General features: G+C 47.9%; 1 protein-coding gene across 4 annotated transcripts in view; it reads right to left on the reverse strand.

The window, feature by feature from the left end:
• Positions 1–9,622, reverse strand: part of ADCY9 (adenylate cyclase 9) — a 186,304-nt gene extending 176,682 nt beyond the window's left edge. For all 4 annotated transcript variants that reach the window (XM_029058667.1, XM_029058666.1, XM_029058665.1 and 1 more), the window contains exon 1: positions 7,418–9,622. In XM_029058667.1, coding sequence (XP_028914500.1) covers positions 7,418–9,146 — 1,729 coding nt within the window. In that variant the 5' untranslated portion in view covers positions 9,147–9,622. The remainder of the gene's footprint in view (positions 1–7,417) is intronic.
• Positions 9,623–24,948: the final 15,326 nt, after the last annotated feature.

Here is a 24,948-nt window from a genome sequence, read left to right on the forward strand (position 1 = left end):
GCACTTAGTACAGCGCCTGGCACGGAGTAAGTTCTTAACAAATACCATTATTTATTTTTTCCCTAAATGAAGAAACTGACCTGATCACAGCCTATGATGCACAAAATTTTGGAGCCAAGAAAAGCGCGTGGGGAAAGGTGTCACTCTGGACCGTAAGCTCGTTATGGGCAGGGAACCTGACTGCTAATTCTGCTAATACCTTCCCAAACGCTTAGTACAGTGCTCTGTACATAGTAAGCCCTCAAATTCCACTGATTCATGGAGGGAACTGGAAAAGTCCATCAGTACAGGCACTTTAGCGCTCACCAATCATCATCATCAGCGGTATTTATTGTGCTATTACTGTGTGAGCAGCACTGTACTAAACACTGGCAGACACGTTCCCCGCCCACAACGACCTTCCAGTCCACAGGACAGAACTCCAGTAAATCCTGTCTGTAGGCTGCCTTCTGTTCCAAACTGAATTTAATAAAATGAAAGATCTGAGGGAGAACTTACTTCAGGGGACCCCCTGGAATTCTTCAACATTAAAGAGATCAACTGACTTCCTGGGTTATGACACTTGCACTTTGATATAATTCTTTACGGCTTCGGTAGTCAAAAAACATGAAATTTCTTCAGTCATCATAACTCTTCCTCAAGTGGCTTCATTTTCATATAATAATAGGCTGAACACATTTTGGTATTTATTTAATCTTCACAATCTTCCTGCGTTACCACCCACATATATTCGAGAAGAATTTCCAGTAAGATTAACTGCTCCCCTAGTCAGATAGGTGGGCATCATTCAGCGAAACTAAGTGGTGGATCATAAAATGGAACAAGACTCAGAGATAAAATTAATCCTAGAATTATTTGTTCTCCCTTTTTCCCCTTGGTTCTTAATGGTTCTTCTATACTATATGTTCCTTCTTTCTACTATTCCTCTCCCTCATCTGACACACAGTCTCTTCTACAATCTCTCTCCAGATAAATTCTATCCAAAGGCTGTACCCAAACTATTCATTCTTGGTTCCCATGTGAATGGGTGAAGGTCACAGCGCTACCAGATCTAAAAAGACCTGGATGGGCCTGAGAGACAGAAGATCATGGGTTCTAATCCCAGCTCTGCCTCTTGTCTGCTGTGTGATCTTATGCAAGTCACTTTACTTCTCTGAGCCTCAGTTCCCTCATCTGTAAAATGGGGATTGAGACTGTGTGCCCCACGTGGGGCAGGGACTGGGTCCAACTCGATTTGCTTGTATCCACCCCAGCTTTTAGAACGGTGTCTGGCTCACAGTAAACACTTAAATACCATCATTATTATTATATTTCCCCATTATTACGTACTTCTCCAGTGTTAATTGCTCATCCTTTTAAAAAAAATGCATTTTGCCACCTATCCCATCATTAAATACTGCTCCTAACTTTAAAATATGGGATTCCCAATTGTTAAGCAGCATGGCTCAGTGGAAAGAGCCCGGGCTTGGGAGTCAGAGGTTGTGAGTTCGAATCCCAGCTCTGCCACTTGTCAGCTGTGTGACTGTTGGCAAGTCACTTAACTTGTCTGTGCCTCAGTTACCTCATCTGTAACATGGGGATTAAGACTGTGAGCCTCACGTGGGACAACCTGATTACCCTGTATCTACCCCAGCACTTAGAACAGTGCTCTGCACATAGTAAGTGCTTAACAAATACCAACATTACCCACCCACCCAGCCCCCGATATGACCTTCATAAGCTATTTAGACTGACTGGGTCTTGACTAGGATTCCTAAATTTCTGCCTGCCAAATAGCATTAGCCCAACTGCAATCAGCTAGCTATCTGCTTGTTTTTACCTTAGTCTCAGGCCACTAGAATCAGAGGGATGAATGTCAACTCTGTGTCTTTCACCATCACTTTTAGCAAACATTCTCCCTCCCGGCTCCAAAGCTCTCCTGTAATCAATCAGTAGTATTTACTGAGTATTTTCTGTGCACAGCATTATATTAAGTGCTTGGGAGTGTAAAAAGGAGTACTCTCCAGAATAGGTTTCAAATTCAAGGGAAGTAAGAATCTGTGGTTAATAATAATAATAATGTTGGTATTTGTTAAGTGCTTACTATGTGCAGAGCACTGTTCTAAGCACTGGGGTAGATACAAGGTAATCAGGATGTCCCACGTGGGGCTCACAGTCTTAATCCCCATTTTAAAGATGAGGTAATTGAGGTACAGAGAAGTGATTTGCCCAAAGTCACACAGCTAAGTGGCAGAGTAGGGATTAGAACCCACGACCTCTGATTCCCAAGCCCATGCTCTTTCCATTAAACCACGCTGCCATTAAGCCATGCTGCTGGTTGTTTTTGTGTTGTTGCTTTGTTGGGTTTTTTTTTCTACTGGTATTTGTTAAGCACTTACTGTGTGCCAGGCACCGCACTAAGCACTGGGGTAGATACAAGTTACTTGCCCAAGGTCACACAGTAGACAAGTGGAAGAGCCAGGATTAGAACCCAGGTCCTCTGACACCCAGGCCCTTGCTCTTTCCACTAGCCCATGCTCTTTCTCATACCGTTGCCAATAGTCCCCTCCTCCCTTCAACCAAAGAGTTTGTAAACTGAAAGTTTTATACTGAAAACAAGATGGCCAAATCAAGAATGCCCTGAGACTGCTCATATGGAAGCTACAGAGAATTTCTGCCCCTTGGCGCAATTAATTCAACTTAACGTATCTTCAGTCAGTTGTCTGTCCTGTTCTCACTTAGTTCTCTGGTGTTTTCATTTCTATTTGGATTTAAAACTTTTCACAGTATCCCTCAAGAGAGAGTTGTTCCAGGATCTACCAAGCCGAGAGAGAGGGTAGCCTTAGCTCAAGAGATGTCAGAATGAACCACTTTTGTGAAAGAAGGTGGAGTGCCATTTCTCTCCTGGTTTGTCCTCCACTAGTCACTAGTGGCCCAGACACAGCACCCTTGTTAATTCCATGTATTCGCCCCACTGCTTAGTATGGCACTTTTACACATCTGTCATTTACTGCCTTAAGAATACACTTTTACACCTGACTTCTTCCACCCAAAAGGCAGAGCCTAAAGTAAATCTTGGATTCTTACCCATTCCTCCCTCAACTAAATTTGCTCATTTGTGAGGAGACATACCTATATGTTTCCAGAACATGTCAACTTGGCACAACTTTGTGGAAACAGTCCTCATGTAAAGTCAACTTTCATCAACCAATCGATTGTATTTATTGAGCACCTACTATGTGCTGAGCACTGTACTACGTGGTAGAGAGAGCACCATACAATTGAAGTAGCAGAGACATTCCCTGTCCATAACGAGCTCACCATCTACAGTTTCATCATTTGGGTGTCTCCCCCCCACCCCCAAAAAAACCCCAAGGCAAAACTGAGTGGGAAAAAAAATTTCAAGTGAAATATTTTGACCAATTTAGGTTGTAAATGGTATATAATAGGTTGTCTGTACTGAAAACTATATTTTGGAATTTTTGTGAGGGGGTTGGGGATCGCTCTAAACAAGCCCTAGATAATGCTGAGTCTTCTCAACCCATCTCAAGCCATCCCAAGAAAAATAAGTGTTACTTTAAAATCTTGCAATACATGAAAGTTTAAAGAATGTACTTATCTTACCACCAAGTTTACAGCGTTTCAAGGAAAAACAACTGAAGAATAAACTAGCATGTTTTTTGTCCAAACCAAATGTTATAGTTACTGGGCCACGGCACGGAAGGCTTCGGGGTACGTGGGCTGGGTGTAGGCCACCACCTCACTGTGGGCAGGGAATGTGTTATATTGTACTCTCTAAAGCACTCAGTACAGTGATCTGCACGCAGTAAGCACTCAATACGAATGGCTGACTGGCTTCGGTTGGAAGCTGTTCATTCTCTCCCTGCTTTGCATCATTGTACCTGAGTCCCGTGCCCCTAATATCTCTAACGGACAAGAAAAGCCATCGCTGAAACACTGGGGATCTATTCTTACCCAGCTAGAAATAAGCAATGCTAGAAGTCCTGAGCGCTTAGAACAGTGTTTGGCACATAGTAAGCACTTAACAATTACCATAATTATTATTATTATTATTACAGAAAAACCAGTGATCCCAGGTCCACAGGCCAGAATAAATCAAAGGAATTTATTGGGTGCAGAACACTGTATTAAGCGCTTGGGAGTGTACAACACAGTTAGCAGACATGCTCCCTGCCCAAAACGCTAGAGACAGGCTTACAGTATAGAAGCTGGAGTACCAGAGAGGATGAGCTTGGGATGACACCTACCACTCGCCTTCATTTTAAGCGCTCAACTGAAAATTATTATTCCTCGACTTTATTCTTCACAATCAAGCTTCTAAATTGCACCTGATGATAGTTTGCAACCAGTGTTCCTAAAGCGCATTTAACTATCATCTTTTTATTAATTTTAGGTCATGGGTTCGAACCCCAGCTCTGCCACTTGTCAGCTGGGTGACTGTGGGCAAGTCACTTAACTTCTCTGTGCCTCAGTTACCTCCTCTGTAAAATGGGGATTAACTGTGAGCCTCACGTGGGACAACCTGATTCTCCTGTGTCTACCGCAGCACTTAGAACAGTGCTCGGCACATAGTAAGCGCTTAACAAATACCAACATTATTAATAAGCACATTTTGCAAGCTAAAGTGTTAAGTGAAACTTCTAAAAGTTACTTAAATATTGGAGTGGCTGTAGGCTCCATATACACTGCACCTCAACAACATCCCCTGAAATATGCCAGGTAATGACTGGATTTAAACAACCGAACGATCATAAACCTCGGCAACGAATCTTACAAGGATTTGGCCTATACTTCCACTTGGCCAATGTGAATTAGCCTAGAGAAGGAGGCAACCAGCCCCATTTATCAAGCACAGCATCATCACAATACACTAGATGCTAGATGCCAATTTCGCTAGCACATTTCAACATTCAAAACCGACTGTTTCTGTGTAGACGAAATCAAATCGATGGCATTTATTGAGCGCTTAACGCTGAACTAAGCGCTTGGAAGAGTACAATACAACAAAATTAGTGGACACTCTCTGGCCATAATAAACTCAGCACTGAATGTCATCGGAGTTTTAAAACACACACACACTACTGTACTATATCACTTTTAGAGCTTACAAAACGTTTTTAGTAAAAGTAAACTCTGGAAAAAAATGTCCTCTCAGATATAAGAACTGACTATAAATATTACAAGGGAAATGGCTGCCCCAAGGTTACGAAGAACTTGTTCAAAAGAAACCGGAAGAGATTAAAATATATACTGTATGTATATATGTGTTCAAGTAGTATATCCAATCAGCTTCTAACACTGCATTCACCAATTTAGACTTATTATTTTTGACACGTTCCAAAAAGACTAAATGAGCACAATGCAATTACAAGACTATAGGACAAGGCACATTTGAGTAGCAGCATGGATTAGTGCAAAGGGCCCAGGCTTGGGAATCAGAGGATGTGGGTTCTAATGCCAACTCCACCACGTGTCAGCTGGGTGACCTTGGGCAAGTCACTTTGCTTCTCCGGGCCTCAGTTACCTCATCTGTAAAAATGGGGATTAGGACTGTGAACCTGATTACCTTGTATCTACCTCTGCGCTTAGAACAGTGCTTGGCACATAGTAAAGCTCTCAACTACCAGCATCATCATTTAAGTAATCAAGAGGTAGGAAAGAGTGATCACGTTATGCTGTAGACAGCCTTTTCCAGAAACCTTTATTATATTCCCATAGTTTAATTTGTTTTACTCTCTACCCACTTATCAAGAATCTAAAAGCGAGGGGGGCTGTCACCAGATTATCCAATGGGCCTCTAGAAGCACAAAGTTTAGAAATGTAGCCCATTGCTCAAATTGTGTATTCTTACTGTCCTGGAGACCGCTGGAGGTGGTCATTACCAAGGACAGGAATAACATCCAAAATACACCGCCGAGGTCTCAAGAGTACCCCATATTCCGCTTTAGGAAAGAAGTTGTAACAGGGCATCCGGCTCACTGCGACCCCAAGGAATCCAAGGTGAGCCTAACGTCATAACATTAGTACCTGGGGCTCAGAAGCTTGCAACAGGGCCCTTTGTGGGGAAAAGAATCAAACTAGGGGAAAAAGCACTTCGTCTGGACTGTACGCTCCCACTGGGCAGGGAATGTAACGCAGACCCAAGCACAGAGTAAGCACTCAATAGATGCGATCGGTCAGCTAACGTCAAGGTTTAATTTGTACTCCACTGTAATCTCCAAGGTACTTTACATATGTGCTATACACGAAGCTTCGCTAATTTTTTCATTCAATTTAGGGAAACCCTTTCCAAAAAATGAAAAGAAATGGAGGGTAAATAACAGGCGTAGTTAAAAAAAAACAAACCTGGCTGTAGTTTTCCCTTTCGGTCCAGTTGTACATAGCTACAAAAAGATGAAGAATGAATCGACTTCTCACTCCAGGGCAAATTAAGAGAGTTTGAGTGGGCTATAAAAAGTCAGCAATGATGTCAATCCTATCAGGTCAACACCACGCTGATGTCAGTGGGGAAACAGCCCTCCCCATCCCACCTCTCCAGAGACACAAACAGCTGGGGTCAGCAGAGCCACACACAAGAGTTCTATTTATCTAATGGGGCCCAGGAGCCAGGCCAAAGGGACCACAGGCTGAATTTAGCTCACCCTTGAGATCAGTCGATACCGGCCATCTCCAGGTTAGGAAAAATATCCAGAAAAGACGTCAAAATATTTGCCAAAGACAAGAACGACGCAACCTAAACAAACTACAGGAGGGAGACGAAGGGGTTGGGCAGTCACCATTTACTTGGCAGAGTTCTCATTCATCCATTTTGGAGGATTGGGCAGCTCAGAATCCCAAAACCCAAATAACTGATCTGAACCGATTAGAGAAAGCATGGAATAGCTGGGGGTTTGGGGTCTGTTTGGGGCTTTTTTTTCCAAAAAGGAGAACCACAAACTTTTGGGTCTACCTGCAGCCCAGCCTTCTGGAAGCAAACACTTTTGTGGGGAGAAATTCAAGCGTTCGGTCATATCGACTATTAAAACCGCAGAGCTGTCTTGTGTTTGTTGCATATTCCAAACTCTCTCTCACACATCTCATATTCCTTTCACACGTTTGGGAAACTGTGAACTGCAGAATTATGAGTTACGATGCACATTTCAAAAAGTTATCCTTCCCTCCCCAACAGCCTCCCCAAAGCGGGCCTGACTATCCGTTTAGGAACGCCCCCCCACCACCCTCCCATGCGACTGCCGATCCTTAACTCTTCAAAGTAAGGCCCAAACCGACCCTGAATTATGGGGGACAACTAGATAAGTCCTTCGGAACCCGTGGGACCCCCAGAGAAGGAGATTAAACACACAGCGGGGGGGGGGGGGGGGGAGAGGCGGAACTGGGGGGGGGGGGGGCGGGGGCCGAGACCAGGAACCGTACATACCTTTCAACTGGTCAGCAACGACGCTCTGGCCAACCCGCTCGAGAACTTTCCCATCCTCCATCTCGTAACGCTCGTCCAAATACTTGGCCGTCGCTTCCGATATATGAACCTTGCCGGCCACTCCCAGCTGCTCCATGAGATTGGCTAGATTGACATCGTTTGACCAGACGTCGAATTTAAACCTCCTCATGCCCAGGATGCCACAGAGGACGGTCCCGGTGTGCACCCCAACCCGCATGTTCACCATTTCTTTCTTTTCCTGGCAAAACTGCTCGATGGCCTTGATCATGCCCAGGCCCATTTCGATGCAGCAGTAGGCGTGGTCCGCCCTGGGTTCCGGACAGCCGGCCACGCAGTAGTAACAGTCCCCCAAGGTACTTATCTTCTCGCACTTGGTCTCTTCGCACAAGCGGTCAAAACGCCCGAAGAGATCATTCAGGAGGCCCACGAGGGCGTGGGCGGACTTGTTGGCGCTCATCTTGGTGAAGCCGACGATGTCGGCGAACAAGATGCTCACTTCTTCGATCTGCTGCATTTTGAAGGGGCGGAATATTATGGGGGTCTTCTGAATGGAGGATTTCTTCTTCCTGTTCTTGGGGCTGGAGGCGGAGTGGCGTCTGACGGAGTTCTCGCTGTCGTCGTCGCCCGGCCTCATCAGGTCGTCGGCTATGATCCTGGGCATCACGGAGTGGATCATCCTCTCCTTCAGGGCCTTCTCCACTTCCAAGTCCTTCCCGTGCATGATCGACTGTCCCACCTTGAGGAACGTGCTCCTCGACCGGACTTCGGACATGACGAACAGGTGGATGCCGACGGCGTGGATGCAGACGTGGAGCAGGGCCTTACTCAGCAGCTCCCAGCGCACCGCCCGGGCGGCCAACGCCTGGTAGCAGTCCCGGTCTCGGAAGTGAAAGCCGAAGGCCTCGAAGAGGACGGAGTAGGTGGCGCCCATCAGCAGGCTCAAATACAGGGGCAGGTGCATGACGGTGTAGAGCAACAGGAGGACCTCGACGCACATGGAAAAGCTGCCCACCTGGGAGAGGCAGGGATGGGCGGGTGGGGCCGGGGCGGTGGTCTGGTTGGCCCTGTCCTCTCCTCCCCAGCGAGGCGTCACCCCCTGGAACTGGGAGGCCAGAGTCAGGGCGAAGACCAGCAGGGTGAGGCTCAGCGAGGTCCCCACGTAATGCCGGGCGTAAAGCTCGGTGAAGGTGAAGAGGAAGAAGCACACGCACACCACGAGGAAGGCCAGGGCCGGCACGGCCAAGGCCACCAGGTGCGATGTCCCGTGGACGCCGAAGTAGACGCCCCAGAGGAGGCAGGCGGCGCCGAGGTAGAAGAGGGCGTAGCGGAACCGGCGCTGGGTCTGCGGGAAGCACCTCTCCATGCAGGCCTCCTCCAGGTTGGGGGAGTCGAACCGGGGGTCCCACCACCGGCCGGAGGCCCGCTCGAAGAGCTGGGGCAGCTTCTTCTGCCGGCGGGGGCCCCGGCCTCGGGCTCCGGCCGGCCTGGGCAGCCCTCCCGAGTCCCCCGAGCTGCTGCAGCTGGAGGAGATGCTGTACTTGCAGTGTTTGGGGTGGCTGTTGGCGGAGGAGCCGGGGGGAGGCTGCCGGGGCTGGATTTTCACTCGCACGCTGCTGCCGTCGCCGCTGGAGTCACAGCTCACCTCGGTGCCGTGGTGATGCAGCAGCTGCCGGTGAGGAGGAGGAGGAGGAGGAGGAGGAGAAGCCATGTTGTCAACTTTCCCCCAAAGGCCGGGGGGTGACCGGCCCACCGGTGCCTTTCTGGGGAGGGGCGGCCGAACGGCGTCGGCGATCGAGCCGGGCGAGCACGGAGGTGGATAGAGGACAGAGGGAGGGCTCTCGCTCCTCTTGGGAAGTTTCTTGGGAAGTCTCCTCCCACCCCACCCCCCCCGCTTCAGGGAGGCGCTGGAAAGTTTAGGACGGGGCCGAGGGGGCCCATACGTTGGTCTTCGGCCGGAGGAGTCCCTCCACGGCCCCTCGCCCGCGAACCCCGCGCCCCGCCGGCCTTAGGCTCACCATGGCGCCGGGGAAGGCGCCTCTCTGCCCCCCGCGCCCTTCATCTTCCCGGAGGGGGGAAAGGGATCGGCCGCCTCTGACCTGCCCGCCCGCGGTGGAGAGGCGCGGTTAGGGCTGGCTCATCTCCGCTCCAAACGTGGACGAGGAGAAGAAGGAGGAGGAGGAGTCCAGCCGCAGGAGCTCCAGTCCCTCCCTCTTTATGTCTTCGGGGGCGGGGTGGGCGGGGCGGTCCTCCCCCTTCTCCCTCTCCTCCTCCTCCCTCTCCGGGGCCGGTTCAGTCCCGGCGGAGTTGGCAGCGGGGCGGCCAGGGTGTCCGTCCGGAGCCGGTTGCTGCCCTCCCTCCCTCCCGCCCGCCCCGGGCCGCGGGGCTTGGTCGGCGGCCGCCGCAGGGAAGGACCGGTCGCTCGCTCGCTTGGTGGGTCGGTGGGTGGGCCCCGCCGCCGCTGCCGATCCTCTACTCCCCGGGAGCCGCCGCCGCCGCGACCGGGCCCTGCTGCTGCTACTGCTGCCTCCTTCTCCTTCTCCTCCTCCTCCTCCGCCGCCCCTGCTTCATGTCGAAAGGGCCGCCACCATCTTCTCCCCCCCGCCCGCTGTCACTGACAGCCGCGCTCCCGCGCCTCCCCAGCGCGCACGCGCGGCACGGTCACGCCACTTCGGAGCCGTGGCGCGCTCCCCCCCCCCCCCCCCCGCCCTTTCCTCCTGCGGACGCGCGCGCGGTGGGGCTCGCGGGCCGGCTCGAGGCGGGGGCGCGCGCGCGGCCTTGGCGCCCCGTCATGTGGGACGTCGAAGGGCCTCCCTCAGGCCCCCCCCCATTCATTCATTCAATAGTATTTATTGAGCGCTTACTAGGTGCAGAGCGCTGTACTGAGCGCTTGGAATGGACAATTGGGCAACAGATAGAGACCATCCCTGCCCATTGACCCTCTGACAGTCTAATGGGGGGAGACAGACGGACAAAAACAAGATCACTTAATCACGATAAATAGAATCAAGGGGATCCGGACCGCTCTGGCGTTCATGGGGGAGGGGGGTGGCACATAGTAAGCGCTCAATAAATACTATTGAATGAATGAATTAATCATGGTCGTATTTGTTCATTAATTATGGTATTTGTTCAGTGCTTACTATGTGCAGAGTACTGTTCTAAGCGCTGGGGGAGATCCAGGGCCATCAGATTGTCCCACGTGGGGCTCACCTTTTTAAATCCCCATTTTTACAGATGAGGTCACCGAGGCCCAGAGAAGTGAAGTGACTTGCCCAAGGTCACCCAGCAGACAAGTGGGGGAGCCGGGATTAGAACCCACGATCTCTGACTCCCAAGCCCGGGCTCTTTCCACTGAGCCACGCTGCTTCTCTTACTATGTGCCAAGCACTGTTTTAAGCACTGGGGTCGACACAAGGTCATCAGGTTGTCCCACCTGGGGCTCACACATATCGCCCCCACTTTACAGAAGAGGTCACTGAGGCCCAGAGAAGCGAAGTGACTTGCCCAAAGTCCCGCCGCTGATAAGCGGCGGAGTGGGGATTAGAACTCACGACCTCTGACTCCCAAGCCCCTGCTCTTCCCACTGAGCCACGCTGCTTCTCTTTGAGGGCCCCTCCCCCTCACACTTCATTTTCCAGGCCTGGGCTGACCCGGAAGGAAGGGACCAGTCGGTCGGATGGCTTGGCCCCACCGGCTCGTTGGCAACTTGTTGCCATTTGTTGGGCGCCCGCGGTCTTTTCGATGCGAACATCATTTACACGGACGTCAGCGCTGCCCTCGAGGAATCGGTCCCAGGGAACCCCTGCCCTCCGCAACGACTTGCCAAATTCCCCAGCGGGCCGTTGGACGAAGGGGAGGCTTTCGTTGTCGGCCAGCTTCGGTGAAGACGAAGCCTTCCTTGTCTGCCAGCTCTGCCCGCTCCCCGGGAGCAACCTTCAAAGCCCCTTGTGCAAGGAAAAGAACACCTCTATTCCACGTTCCCCGGCTACGATCGCTTCCTCAAGTCTCTAATAATCATCATCGCTGTTATTACCATTGGACTTGCTAAGCGCTTACTACGTTCCAAGCTACATGGGGCTCACAGTCTAAATAGACAGGAGTAGGATTCAATAATAATGTAGGTATTTCTTAAGCGCTTACTATGTGCCAAGCACTGTTCTAAGCGCTGGGGTAGATACGAGGTAATCAGGTTGTCCCACGTGGAGCTCCCACACTTAATCCCCATTTTACAGATGAGGGGACTGAGGCCCAGAGAAGTGAAGTGTCTCGCCCAAGGTCACACAGCTGATAAGTGGCAGAGCCGGGAGTAGAACCCATGACCTCTGACTCCCAAGCCCGTGCTGTTTCCACTCAGCCCTGCTGCTTCTCAACTTAATCCCCAACTGAGGCATAAAGAGGTTAAATGACCTACCCAAGGTCAATCTGTTTCCTCTGCGTTTTTTTTTAATGTTAACTGGTTACTAATAATAATGTTGGTATTTGTTAAGCGCTTACTCTGTGCAGAGCACTGTTCTAAGCACTGGGAGAGAGATAGGATAATCAGGTTGTCCCTCGTGAGGCTCACAATCTTAATCCCCATTTTACAGATGAGGTAACTGAGGCACAGAGAAGTTGAGTGAAAAGTGGCAGAACTGGGATACTATGTGCCAGGCACTGTAATAATAATAATTATGATTATGGTATTTGTTCAGCACTTAGAACAGTGCTTGGCACCTAGTAAGCACTTAAATATTATTATTATGTGCCAGACACTGTACTAAATGCACTGGGGGCACTTTACTAAGCACTGGGGTAGATAGAATTGGGTTGAACACAGTCCCTGTCCCTCGTAAGACTCCCAGTCTTAATCCCTAATTTACAGATGAGGTAATTGAGCCACAGAAAAGTTAAGTGGCTTGCCCAAGGTCACAAGGCAGGCAAGTGGCAGAGGGAGAATTAGAATCCAAGTCTTCTGACCCCCCAGGTCCGTGCTCTTTCCGCTAGACCATACTGCTTCCTTGGAAAGCGATTTGCTCAGCATTTCCTGTCCTACACCTGTTAGTTGTTTATGCAGGTTTTTAATTGCCGATCACTGTGACTTTACCATGGTGTTTCAGTTTAACATACTATTTGGAACTTTTCACACTTAGAAATGAATCAATTGTACTGGCTGAGTAAAATCTTGGAACGAATATCTAGCTCAGGGTCCCAACCAGATTTTCACAATCATATGGTCTAAGGGGCAGCTCAGTTGCATTCCCACCCTTAAGGGAGTCCTCCACGGTCTGTAGTGTCATCTTCAAATATGAAGGACAACTGCTTAGACAGCGGTAGACCCAAGGATGCCTCAATATATCATCCTACTTTCGAAGATGAGGATCTTCAGCCCCCTGTGGGGCCGGAATTATGTTTGACCCAATTAACTTGGCTCTATCCCAGCACTTATAACAGCATTTGACACATAGTAAGCACCCAGCACTTAGAACAGTGCTTTGCACATAGTAAGCGCTTAACAAATACCATCATCATCAGCACTACCAAATAGTATAATAATAGAAAACCAGCCAAAATGCATAGGCATGACAATTGTACCAACTATATAATAATGTTGGTATTTGTTAAGCGCTTACTATGTGCAGAGCACTGTTCTAAGCGCTGGGTAGATACAGGGTAATCAGGTTGTCCCACGTGAGGCTCACAGTTAATGCCCATTTTACAGATGAGGTAACTGAGGCACAGAGAAGTTAAGTGACTCGCCCACAGTCACACAGCTGACAGGTGGCAGAGCCGGGAGTCGAACTCATGATCTCTGACTCTGAAGCCCAGGCTCTTTTCCACTGTCACCAGCCAGAGTCATGAGAAATGGCAAAGCCCCTGCACTTGATAGAGCACAAGCCTTGGAGTCAGAAGGACCTGGGTTCTAATTTGACTGTGCCATTTGTCTGCTCTGTGACCTTGGGCAAATCACTAAACTTCTCTGTGCCTCAGTTACCTCATCTGTAAAATGGGGATTAAGACTATGAGTCCATGTGGGATATGGACCGTGCCCAACCTGATTAGCCTGCGTCTACCCCAGTACTTAGTACAGTGCACGGCACATAGTAAGCGCTTAACAAATACCAAAAAAAAACACCTTAATGGCCTATCCAATGAGACCTACGAGCATGGTGGGCCCACCTTTCTTAAACACTTAGATCAGCTCCTCTTTAAACCGACGGAATAATGAGAAAATGCCACGGGATATTGTCATCATTAGCATATAATTGTGGCATCAATCAATGCATGGTATTCATTGAGCACTTACTATGTGCAGAGCAGTGTACTAAGCACTTGGGTGAGTTCATTTCAATAGAGTTGATAGACATAATCCCGGCCCTCCCTGATTTTACAATCTAGTAAGAGAGACAGGCGTTGCGATAAATTACAGCTATGGGAAGCCTAGTACAAGGATACGTACATAAGAGCTGTGCGGATGGTATTTGTTAAGTGCTTACTATGTGCCAAGTAAAACAGCATGGTCTAGTGAATAGAGCACGGGCCTGGGAGTCGGAAGGGCCTGGGTTCATTCATTCGATCGTATTTATTGAGCACTTACTGTGTGCAGAGCACCGTACTAAGTGCTTTGTAATTCCAGCTCTGCCACTTGTCTTCTGTGGCAAGTCGTTTCACTTCTCTGGGCCTCAGTTACCTCTTCTGCAAAATGGGGATTAAGACTGCAAGCCACACGTGGGTCATGGACTGTGTCCAACCTCATTAGCTTGTATCTACTCCAGTGCTTAGTACCGTGCCTGGCACATAGTAAACGCTTAACAAATGCCATTGAGAAAAAAATGTATTAAGCAGTTGAGTAGATACAAGATAAGCAGGCTCTCTACCATCTGGGAGTTTATCGTCTTCAGGAAGAAAGGCAGGAGTCGAGATTGAAACGATTATCGAGGCATCTCATTACTCCTCTAGACTGTGAGCTCGCTGTGCGTAGGGACTGTGTCTGTTTATTGTTGTATTGTACTCTCCCAAGTGCTTAGTACAGTGCTTTTTACACTCGATCAACTACTTGCTCCCTTTGCTCTTCCCCTCCCAATCCCACAGCACTTATGTACGTATCTGTAATTTTATTTATTTGTGTTGATGTCTGTCTCCCCGGTTCTAGACTGTAAACTCATTGTGGGCAGGGAATGTGATTGTTTATTGTTGTAGTGCACTCTCCCAAGTGCTTAGTACAGTGCTCCGCACACAGTAAGTACTCAATAAATACGATGGAATGAGTGAATGAATGATTGCTCAAGAATATCATCAGCCGAACACTCACAGCATCGCCCCGTGGCTTCAGACCCCGGCAAGGTACCACGGACAAGATCTTTACAGCATGTCAGATGCAGGAAGAGTTCGGCGATTGGCATCAAGACCTCTCTACGGCTTTCAGTGATCTTAAGAAAGCCCTGGACACCATCAGTAAAGCAGAACACTTGGAAATAACTTACTAAAATTAGATTTCCCTAAAAAGTCTGAGACCACTGCACGATAGCCCGGCTGACTGTGTCAGAGCAGGGGAGCCTGCTCAATCCATTACCCAGTGTCGGGGGGGGTCAAGTGGACCTGGTCCTGTTCAGTTTATTCTCCGTACTCATAGGTGAACTTCACTGTCAGTGGTGTCTTCTTCAGTCAATCAATCAATCGATTGTATTTATTGAGAACTATGTGCAGAGCACTGGAGAATCAGTGGAAAGAGCCCGGGCTTTTGAGTCAGAGGTCATGGGTTCTAATCCCTGCTCCGCCACTTGTTAGCTGTGTGACTTTGGGCAAGTCACTTAACTTCTCTGTGCCTCAGTTCCCTCATCTGGAAAATGGGGATTAAGACTGTGAGCCCCACGTGGGACAACCTGATCCCCTTGTATCCCCCCAGTGCTTAGAACAGTGCTTGGCACATAGTAAGCACTTAATAAATACCACCACCATCATTATCATCACTGTGTTAAGTGCTTGGGAGACTGTAAACCCACTGTTGGCGGGGATTGTCTCTATTTCTGAATTGTACTTTCCCAGCGCTTAGTACAGTGCTCTGCATATAGTAAGCACTCAATAGATGTGATTGAATGAAAGAATACAATATAATAAATAATGGTATTGTTAAACTCTAGCACTGTTCTAAGCTCTGGGGTAGATACAAGTTAAACAGATTGGACACAGTCCCTGTCCCACGTGGGGCTCACACTCTTAATCCCCATTTTATGAATGAGGTAACTGAGGCTCAGAGAAGTGAAGTGATTTGCCCAAGATCACACAGCAGATATTTGGCGGAGCCGGGATTAGAACCCAGCTCCTTCTGACTCCCAGGCCCTTGCTCTATCAACTAAACCACACTGCTTCTCCAATATGACAGAATTAGCAGACACGGTCTAATGTGAAGGATAACTATTGGAGCCATGCCAGAAGATACTTGGATGCAGGTGTTGGAATATACTGCCTTTCCTCTGGGAGACTCTTCCAATCCAACAAACTTCAAGTATAATCCCAAAATCTAGAGACGTGGTATATACAGATAACTGAGCCCTGGAGACACACAACTAAAAGGACATGCAAATGATTGCGAACAGCTTTGCTAAATCAATAAGTAGTATTCGTTGTGCGTCTACTTCGCAGTAAACACTTATGAGAGTGCAGTAGAGAGCAGGCACACAATAATTACAGAGAGGAGGAAAACGAGAATAAAAAAGTGGACATGGGAATGAGTAAAGTGCATGGAAGTTAGATATATACCCAAGAGCTAAAGACTAAGTGCAGAAGTGGCACAAAATAATAATTAGGGCACTTGTTAAACACTATGTGGCAAACATACTGTTCTAAGCGCTGGGCCAGATACAAGTTAAGGAGGTTGGACACAGTCCCTGTCCTACATGGGACTCACACTCTTAATCCCCATTTTACAGATGAGGTAACTGAGGCCCACAAAATCAATCTATCAATTGTATTTATTAAGCATCTACTATTTGCTGAGCACTGTACTAAGCGCTTGGGAGAGCACGGTACAACAGAATTAGCAAAAACGTTCCCTGCCTATAACAAGCTTACAGTTTCATCATGTTAAGTGATTTGCCCAAGGTCACACAGCAGACAAGTGGCAGAGCAGAAGTGGGATTAGAACCCATGTCCCTCTGACCGCCAGCCCTGTGCTCTATCCATTAAGCCACGCTGTTGCTCTCAAAAGTGCTGCAGTGGTTCGGATGATATGACCTGGGACCTGGAAAGAAGAAAAGTTAGCTGGGGAAGACCTCCTGGATGAAGTGGTATTTCAGAAGGGCTTTGAAGACGGGAGAGCAGTGATAATAATGTTGGCATTTGTTAAGCGCTTACTACGTGCAGAGCACTCTTCTAAGCGCTGGGTTAGATACAGGGTAATCAGGTTGTCCCACGTGGGGCTCACGGTCTTAATCCCCATTTTACAGATGAGGTCACTGAGGCACAGAGAAGTTAAGTGACTTGCCCACAGTCACACAGCTGACAAGAGGCAGAGCCGGGATTCGAACCTCTGACTCCCAAGCCCGGGCTCTTTCCACTGAGCCACGCTGCTTAACGACTGGTCTCCAGGCAGGAAGAAGCACTGGATCGCGGACAGGAGAGATGAAGATGAAGCCCAGGAGGTGTGGAAGGAGGTTAGCTTGGAAGGAATGAAGACTGTGTTCTAAGACATAGTAGGAGTAATGTTGGTATTTGTTAAGCACTAACTATGTGCAGAGCGCTGTTCTAAGAGCTGGGTTAGATACAGGGTAATCAGGTTGTCCCACGTGAGGCTCACAGTCTTAATTCCCATTTTACAGATGAGGTAACTGAGGCACAGAGAAGTTAAGTGACTTGCCCACAGTCACACAGCTGACAAGTGGCAGAGTCGGGATAAAGAGCGGATCAGTAAGAGGGAAAGGGCTGATGGAGTTTTTTAAAAACCATTACCAACTTGAAGCAGAGAGGTCATTGTAAGCGGGTAGCTATCGTAGATTTTGAGGAGTGGGGAGACATGTCCAGAAAAATACTTAAGGAAAATGATCCAGGCAGCAGATGTGAAGTTTGGACCAGAAAGGGGAAAGACTGGAGGCAGGGAGACCAGTGAGGAGGCTGATACTGTGATCCAGTTGGATTATGATAAGCACCCGGACCAGGCTGTTCAGTCCAGAACTAAAGGAGTTAAGTGTTATGGCCTCACCAAAAGTCTAAATGAGAGTTATGTGTCAACCTGCACCTGGGAAGCCAAACCCACAACCAAAAAAATCTATATTGGCAACACAGAGCTAAATGCTGTTACGGAATTCTGCTACCGACATTTGCAGTGATAGACAAGGAAATAAAACTTTGAATTAAGGATGCCTGCATTCCCTTGGGAGACTCATTCCGGGCCGGGAACCTATCCGCTAATTGTGTGTATTGTCCTCTCCCAAGGACTTAGCGCGGTGCTCTGCACATAGTAAAAGCTCATTAAATACCACTGCATCGAGAAGCAGCATGGCTCAGTGGAAAGAGCCCGGGCTTGGGAGTCAGAGGTCATGGGTTTGAATCCCGGCTCTGCCACTTAGCTGTGTGACTGTGGGCAAGTCACTTAACATTTCTGTGCCTCAGTTACCTCATCTGTAAAATGGGGATTTAAGACTGTGAGCCCCACAGGGACAACCTGATTCCCCTGTGTCTACCCCAGCGCTTAGAACAGTGCTCTGCACATAGTAAGCACTTAACAAATACCAACATTATTAAATATCACTGATTGATTTTCAAATCGAGTATGGCTGCAGCAGGGTCCAGCTGAACTGCTGTCCAACCCTGTCTATAACTCTGAGAACTGGTCTCTAGGCTCTCTTCCAAACACCTAGTACAGTGCTCTGCAGTAAGCGCTCGATAAATAAGACTGATTGATTCCCCAAAGCTGCAACATCTGAATTTTTGAGCATTCCCTTGAGCATCACTTACGAGCCACACCCAACATCAAATGGCAGCCAGGATGACAAACGAGATCCTAGAACAAAGTCCGTCTCTTTGTACTAAATTTATGCTTACCCCATCGCAATTCCCCAACACATGTGAGGCAAATGGATGACAGCAGGAAGCAAGAAGTTGCTTTTTGGTGACCTAAACTTGGAAAACTGATAACAAGGAGAACAGAAGAAATGTTTTAAGTTTACAGTAAAAAAAAAAAGCCTCTGGCAAAATTCCATCCCAGTTGAAAACTGGGAATCAATTTTCTCAAGATAGTCTTGAGAAGCAGCATGGCTAAGTGGAAAGAGCCTGGGCTTGGGAGTCAGAGGTCATGGGTTCTAATTCCAGCTCTGCTACTTGTCCGCTGTGTGACCTTGGGCAAGTCACTTAACTTCTCTGTGCCTCAGTTACCTCATCTGTAAAAATAGGGGGATTAAAAAATGTGAGCTCCACGTGGGACAATCTGATTACCCTGTATCTACCCCAGCACTTAGAACAGTGCTCAGCACATAGTAAGCGCTTAACAGATACCATAATTATTATTAATTATTATGGCACACTGCAAAAAAGAAAGGAGCTGCTCTTTTAGAATGGAAGCCTCTTAAGGATTAGGGTGGTAAACTCCCTTTAGACTGTAAACTATTGTTGGGAGGGAACGTGTTTTACAACTCTGCACTCTCCTAAGTGCTTAGCATAGTGCTCTGCACACAGGAAACGCTCAATAAATACGATTGATTGGGAGACAAGAAGGCAAAAGCGAAAACAGCACCAGAAACTGCAACAGCAAACATGTCAGTACAAAGAGATTATCTTCGTGTGTGGCAATATGGTTAGGACTGTGAGTTGTGCATTGACATTTTCAGTCCCACACGAACCCACAGGCCAATTTTTTTTTACCATCCACGCATTGGCTTCAACTACAAAGCACAACTCTATCTACAGAGGGAGGAAAAAAAAACATTGCCTGAATGTCAGTATCAAGGTCAGCGTATATAAGTGTTTCTCTCTCTCTCAGTGCCCAAAGAAGGGTCAGTATGTACGTTCTCTCTCTCCCTCCCTCTCTCCCCCAAGGAAGGAGCATTACCAATCCGTTTGCCTATCTCCAGGGATTCTACGTGATGCTGGCATCTTTTAATAATGATAATTGAGGTAGTCATCAATTGCTTACTATGTGCCAGGCACTGTTCTAAGCGCTGGGTTGGATACAAACAAATTGAGTTGGACACAGTCCCCATCCCACATGGGGCTCACAGTCTTAATCCTCTTTTCCTTCTTGATGAGGCAAGCTAGACTCTTTATACATTCCACACCCACTTGTCTTCCTCACCCCACCAGCCAGTTACATCATTTATTTTTCTTTACTTGTCTCCCCCTCCCCACTCCATTCTGCCCCCAAATTCTCCCCACCATCACATACCACAATCAACCAAAAGTATTTATTGAACACCAACTATGTGCACAGCACTGTACTAAGCGCTTGGGAAGGTACAATGCAATAGAATTAGCAGACACGCTTCCTGCCCATAACGAGCTTACAGTTTTTAGGGGGAGACACCGCAAGGGCCATCTACCATCGCCCAGGACTGAGACCTGCCCGAGGACCCTGAGATCTCTCCACCGAGGGACCACGAACCAGCGCAGACCATCGACCAGAGACATGCCTGAGAAGACTGAGATCTCTCCACCGAGACAGAGACCTTCCCAAGGACACTGAAATCTCTCCCCCGAGGGGCCACGAACTGGCCAGACCACTGACCAGCACAGAGACTCTTCTGAGAACACTGAGATTTCTCACAATGACAGAACTGCCCGAGGGCACCGAGATCTCTCTGCCCAGCGGCCTCAAACGGACCAAGTCATCGGCCGTCGGAACCTCTGCCTACAGTCCGTCTGTCCGTATGACATTTCATCCCCATCCTGCTGCGGCTGAGAAGCGGCCATCTTGCTCCTTCCCCTGCTGCCGGGCCTGAATCCTCGGTGGAGAACACAGATCAAGTGTGGCTCTCTGACCCTATTTTTACACATCAACCGCTGCTTGCCTTCACATCACCCCACCATCCATGCTTAGTACAGTGCCCCAGCGCTTAGTACAGTGCCTGGCACATAGTAAGTGCTTCACAAATACCATTATTATGATGGGAAGGCTTCCCTTCATCCTTGACTCCAGTCACTATTCCTCACCCACTGCTCCTCCTCGCCTTCACTGAAACTAGTGTGGCCTAATGGATTAGAGCACGGGCCTGGCTTCAGAAAGACTTGGGTTCTAATCTCAGCTCCGCCATTTGTCTGCTGTGTGACCTTGGGCAAGACACTTGACTTCTCTGTGCCTCAATTCCCTCATCTGTAAAATGGGGATTAAGATTGTGAGCCCTAGATGGGACGGGGATTGAGTCTAATTTGATTATCTGTATCCACCCCAACACTTAGAACAGTGTGTGGTGTCTAATTTGATTATCTGTATCCACCCCAGCGCTTAGAACAGTGCATGGCACATAGTATGCTCTTGACAAATATCATTTAAAAAGCCACCTAAAATACCTGGCTCTCCCCAGATGAGCCACCCATTCCCTTCAAACCCATTAGCTAAATATTGCCCATCCCTAAATCTAATCCTGGTTACTCTCGACTGAGAGGACTAACGAGCTGAAAACTTCCAAACTTTCCATGCACTCCCAAACAAAGTTCAATATACCTCAGCAAATAAAACCGGGACTGAGACAAACACATCAATTGTAGACTTTAAACTCCTTGTGGTCAGGGATGGTGTCTACCAACTCTATGGCAAGGTACTTTCCCAAGTGCCTAGTACAGTGCTCTGCGCACGGTATGTGCTCAATAAATACTAGTGACTGATTGATTTAAGCATTCTAGAAATCTGCTTTGTTTAATCTAAGGGCAGAAAGTGACTTCCAGAAACAATAATAATAATAATCGACATTTAGACCGTTAGCTCCTTGTGGGCAGGGAACATGTCTACCAACTCTGCTGTACTCTTCCAAGCACTTAGTACAGTGTTCTGCGCACGGTAAGCACCCAGTAAATATCATTAATTGACTGACTGAAGTGATTAGAAAATGGAAATAAATGAAAATATTCAAAGCTGAGTGATAAAGGTGAGAGGGAGCAGTTTCTGAAGATGGAAATAAAGGAGAAGTAAGGGAGGCAGGAAAAGATAGGTGAAGGGAGGGAAAACAGAAAGAGGAGGCCCTTAAAGAGTCCTTCCCCAGGGCAGCTCTCCACTTGGAGACCCAAACCAAGATCCTTCTCTAGCTTGCGCAGAGTTTCTGGGCTACGCTCCTCCTTGGACCCTGGCAGCTATCCCAGAGAGACGTGACCTGTCTCAATCCTGCCCCCCTCTTCACCTCCCCCTCCCCTTCCTACTGCTCCCTTCCCTCCATCTCCTCCTCCTCCACCTCACTACTTGGCTCTGACTTTTCAGAATTGAGTTCCTATTGCCTCGGTCAAACCTCCTTCCACTCCTGATGATTCCTGGGGCAGATACTATAGACTCTAAGCTCCTCCTCTAGACTGTAAGCTCCTGGTGGGCAGGGAACATGTCTGCTAACTCTGTTATATTGTACTTTCCCAAGCGCTTAGTAGAGTGCTCTGTACACAGTGAGTACTCAATAAATACAATCCTCTAGTCCACGCCTCAGGAATCTTCACCTCAGTGCAGCCCACTGTCAAAGTCACCCTTGTCCCTGGGCCACCTCTCCACCCACAGGTGCCTTTTCCATGGGGGGCAAGGGGACGGGGGGTTCGGGGATGGCGGCCACTTGCTCATCCCAGGTGTCTGACAAATCCTGAGATTTCCCAATTGAGGCTGAAGAGGCCCCAAAGAATGGCTTTCCTGACCAGTTGCTCTTTGAAGCCTGTCCCTTCCGAGTCTTCATCCCCATTAAAATCCCCGCCCGCTCTCTGCTCCTTTTTTTATGGCATTTGTTAAACGCTTTCTAAGTGCCAGGCACATGATATTTATTAAAAACTTACTATATACCAGGCACTGTACTAAGCGCTGGGGTAGATACAGGATGATCAGGTTGGACACAGTCCCTGTCCCACATGGGGATTAAGAATGTGAGCCCTATTTTACAGAGGTGATAAGGGAGGCACAGAGAAGTGAAGTGACTTGCCCAAGGTCATACAGCAGGCAAGTGGCAGAGTTGGGATTATTACCCAGGTCCTCTCACTCCCAGTAGGCCACGCTGTTCCTAGGCTCAAAATATAAAGTTGGCATTCATTCCTTCATTCAATAGTATTTATTGAGTGCTTACTATGTTCAGAGCACTGTACTAAGCGCTTGGAATGTACAATTCGGCAACAGATAGAGACAATTCCTGTCTAATGACGGGCTCACAGTCTAAACCCTGCTCCACCCTGAGACAGTCTCTCAGAAGTCATCCTCTTGAAACAGTCCCTAGCCAAGATCCCAAGGCCGAACTCTCTCCCCTAGAAATAATAACAATAATATTAATAACTGTTAAGTGCTTACTCCATGCCATGCACTGTGCTAAGTGCTGGGATAGATATAAGATAATGAGGCCGGACACAGTCCCTGTCCCACACGGAGCCCCTGAGACCCTCCTCCTCCCTCCGGGCCCTACCTCAGAATCCCCAACCGCTCTCTACGCTGAGCTTGAATCTCTTTTCGATCTCCGATTCCCCTCCTTCCCTGTCACCATTCTCGGAATACCCTTCACAATCCAGGACACCTTCTCTCCACTGAAGACACACCCTCCTTCAGGTCTCTGCTTGTTAGATTCCTCTCTTCAAATATAAATATTCCAAGTAATTTCAGCAGAGAAGAGGAACTTGAAAGTCAAAACTAACACATCACTGAGTATGTTAGACAATTTTTAATGAACTTAAATATGAACCCAAAAGCTCGCACCAAAGGTGATTTTCGAAAGTCTACTTTTGAGATTTCCAGCGAGAACAATTCTTGGGTAATTCTATTTCAAAATATCCCTAGTCACCTAATCAACTAGCCCTCTAAAGTTTTGGAAGAGTGACGTACCTAATGTTTGAAGTCGTGTGCTTTGGACATTGGTATGTTACGAGTAATTCAAATGAACCCACCACGTCGAAAGATGTTCTTCGGTTCTTTTTCCAGTAGTGGGGGTGGATTGCACAGTCATCCGTCTGTGGTCCAACTATGACAAACAACTCACATTAAGGGACAACTGTCTGTGGGGAGGAAAGGTTGCAACTTAAGCTTCCTGTGGGCAGAGATCACATCTGCCAACTCCACTGAATGGTACTTTCCCAAGCACTTAATACAGTGCTCTGCACACAGTAAGAACTCTTTAAATACCATTGATTGAAACCAGGTGGAATAAAATATCTCTGCCCACCATCTTAGCCCACAGATGGTTGTCGTGCCTTCATCCAGTTTCACTCATTCATTCAATAGTATTTATTGAGTGCTTACTATGTGCAGAGCACTGTACTAAGCGCTTGGAATGGACAATTCGGCAACAGATAGAGACAATCCCTGCCTACTGACCGGCTTACAGTCTAATCGGGGGAGACAGACGGACAAAAACAATAGCAATAAATAGAATCAAGGGGATGTACATCTCATTAACAAAATAAATAGGGTAATAAAAATAAATGCAAATGAGCACAGTGCTGAGGAGAGGGAGAGCAGCAGAGGGAAAGGGAGAAAGGGGGCTTAGCTGAGGGCTTAGCTGGGGCGGGGGGGGCAGAGAGGCAGCAGAGGGAGCAAAGGGAAAAGGGGAAGCTCAGTCTGGAAAGGCCTCTTGGAGGAGGTGAGCTCTCAGCAGGGATTTGAAGAGGGGAAGAGAGTTAGTTTGGCGGCAGTTTAGAGATAGTTGTTCCGGTGAGGCACTTGCAACTGCTAAACAAAGGGTTGGGGGGTCTTTTCCAGCCATCAGATAGTTGGATATTCATTTGAAGGTGCGTGATATAGAAGTGACAGTCCCAGCAAGTGAAAGAAAAAACAGATAAAAACCCACAGCCCAGAATATAATAAGGCTGTTAATACATCCCAGTTCCTTAAGGGCATTAAGGTGCTGGCCATAAGACCTTATAGATTTGACTACACCCATTTTTTTCTATAATCAATCAATCGATGACATTTATTGAGTGCTTACTGGATGCAGAGTATCGCTCTAAACGCTTCAGGGCGTACAACAGAGCTGGTAGACAGGATCCCTGCCCTCAAGGAGAGTACAATCTTTACTTCTTTCCTTGGTCTAGTTTAGCTTTCCAATCGTCTATTCCAGGAGGGGTTTATTATGCTCAACTAATGCAAGTCAATCTTTTCTGTAAATATATAAGTACTTAAAACATTAAGGCTTTCACCTTTTCACAATCATTTACTTTCCCATCCCACCTATGGGGGAGGGGTGGTGATGGGGTATCGGTACCTGCTGGTGGTAATAATCAGGCCCTTTTGGAGGTGAAAGCCAAGCCAGAAGGGACTGGAGGAAATAGAGGATGTCCCAGAGGCAAAAGGAGAAGCAGGGCTAAAGACTAGATGAGAGGTCACAGCTGGAAAGCCTGCTGTGTGACCTTGTGCAAGTCACTTCATTTCTCTGTGCCTCAGTTAC

This window comes from Ornithorhynchus anatinus, chromosome 2, assembly GCF_004115215.2.
Source record: "Ornithorhynchus anatinus isolate Pmale09 chromosome 2, mOrnAna1.pri.v4, whole genome shotgun sequence".
In the NCBI taxonomy this organism is placed as follows: Eukaryota; Metazoa; Chordata; class Mammalia; order Monotremata; family Ornithorhynchidae; genus Ornithorhynchus; species Ornithorhynchus anatinus.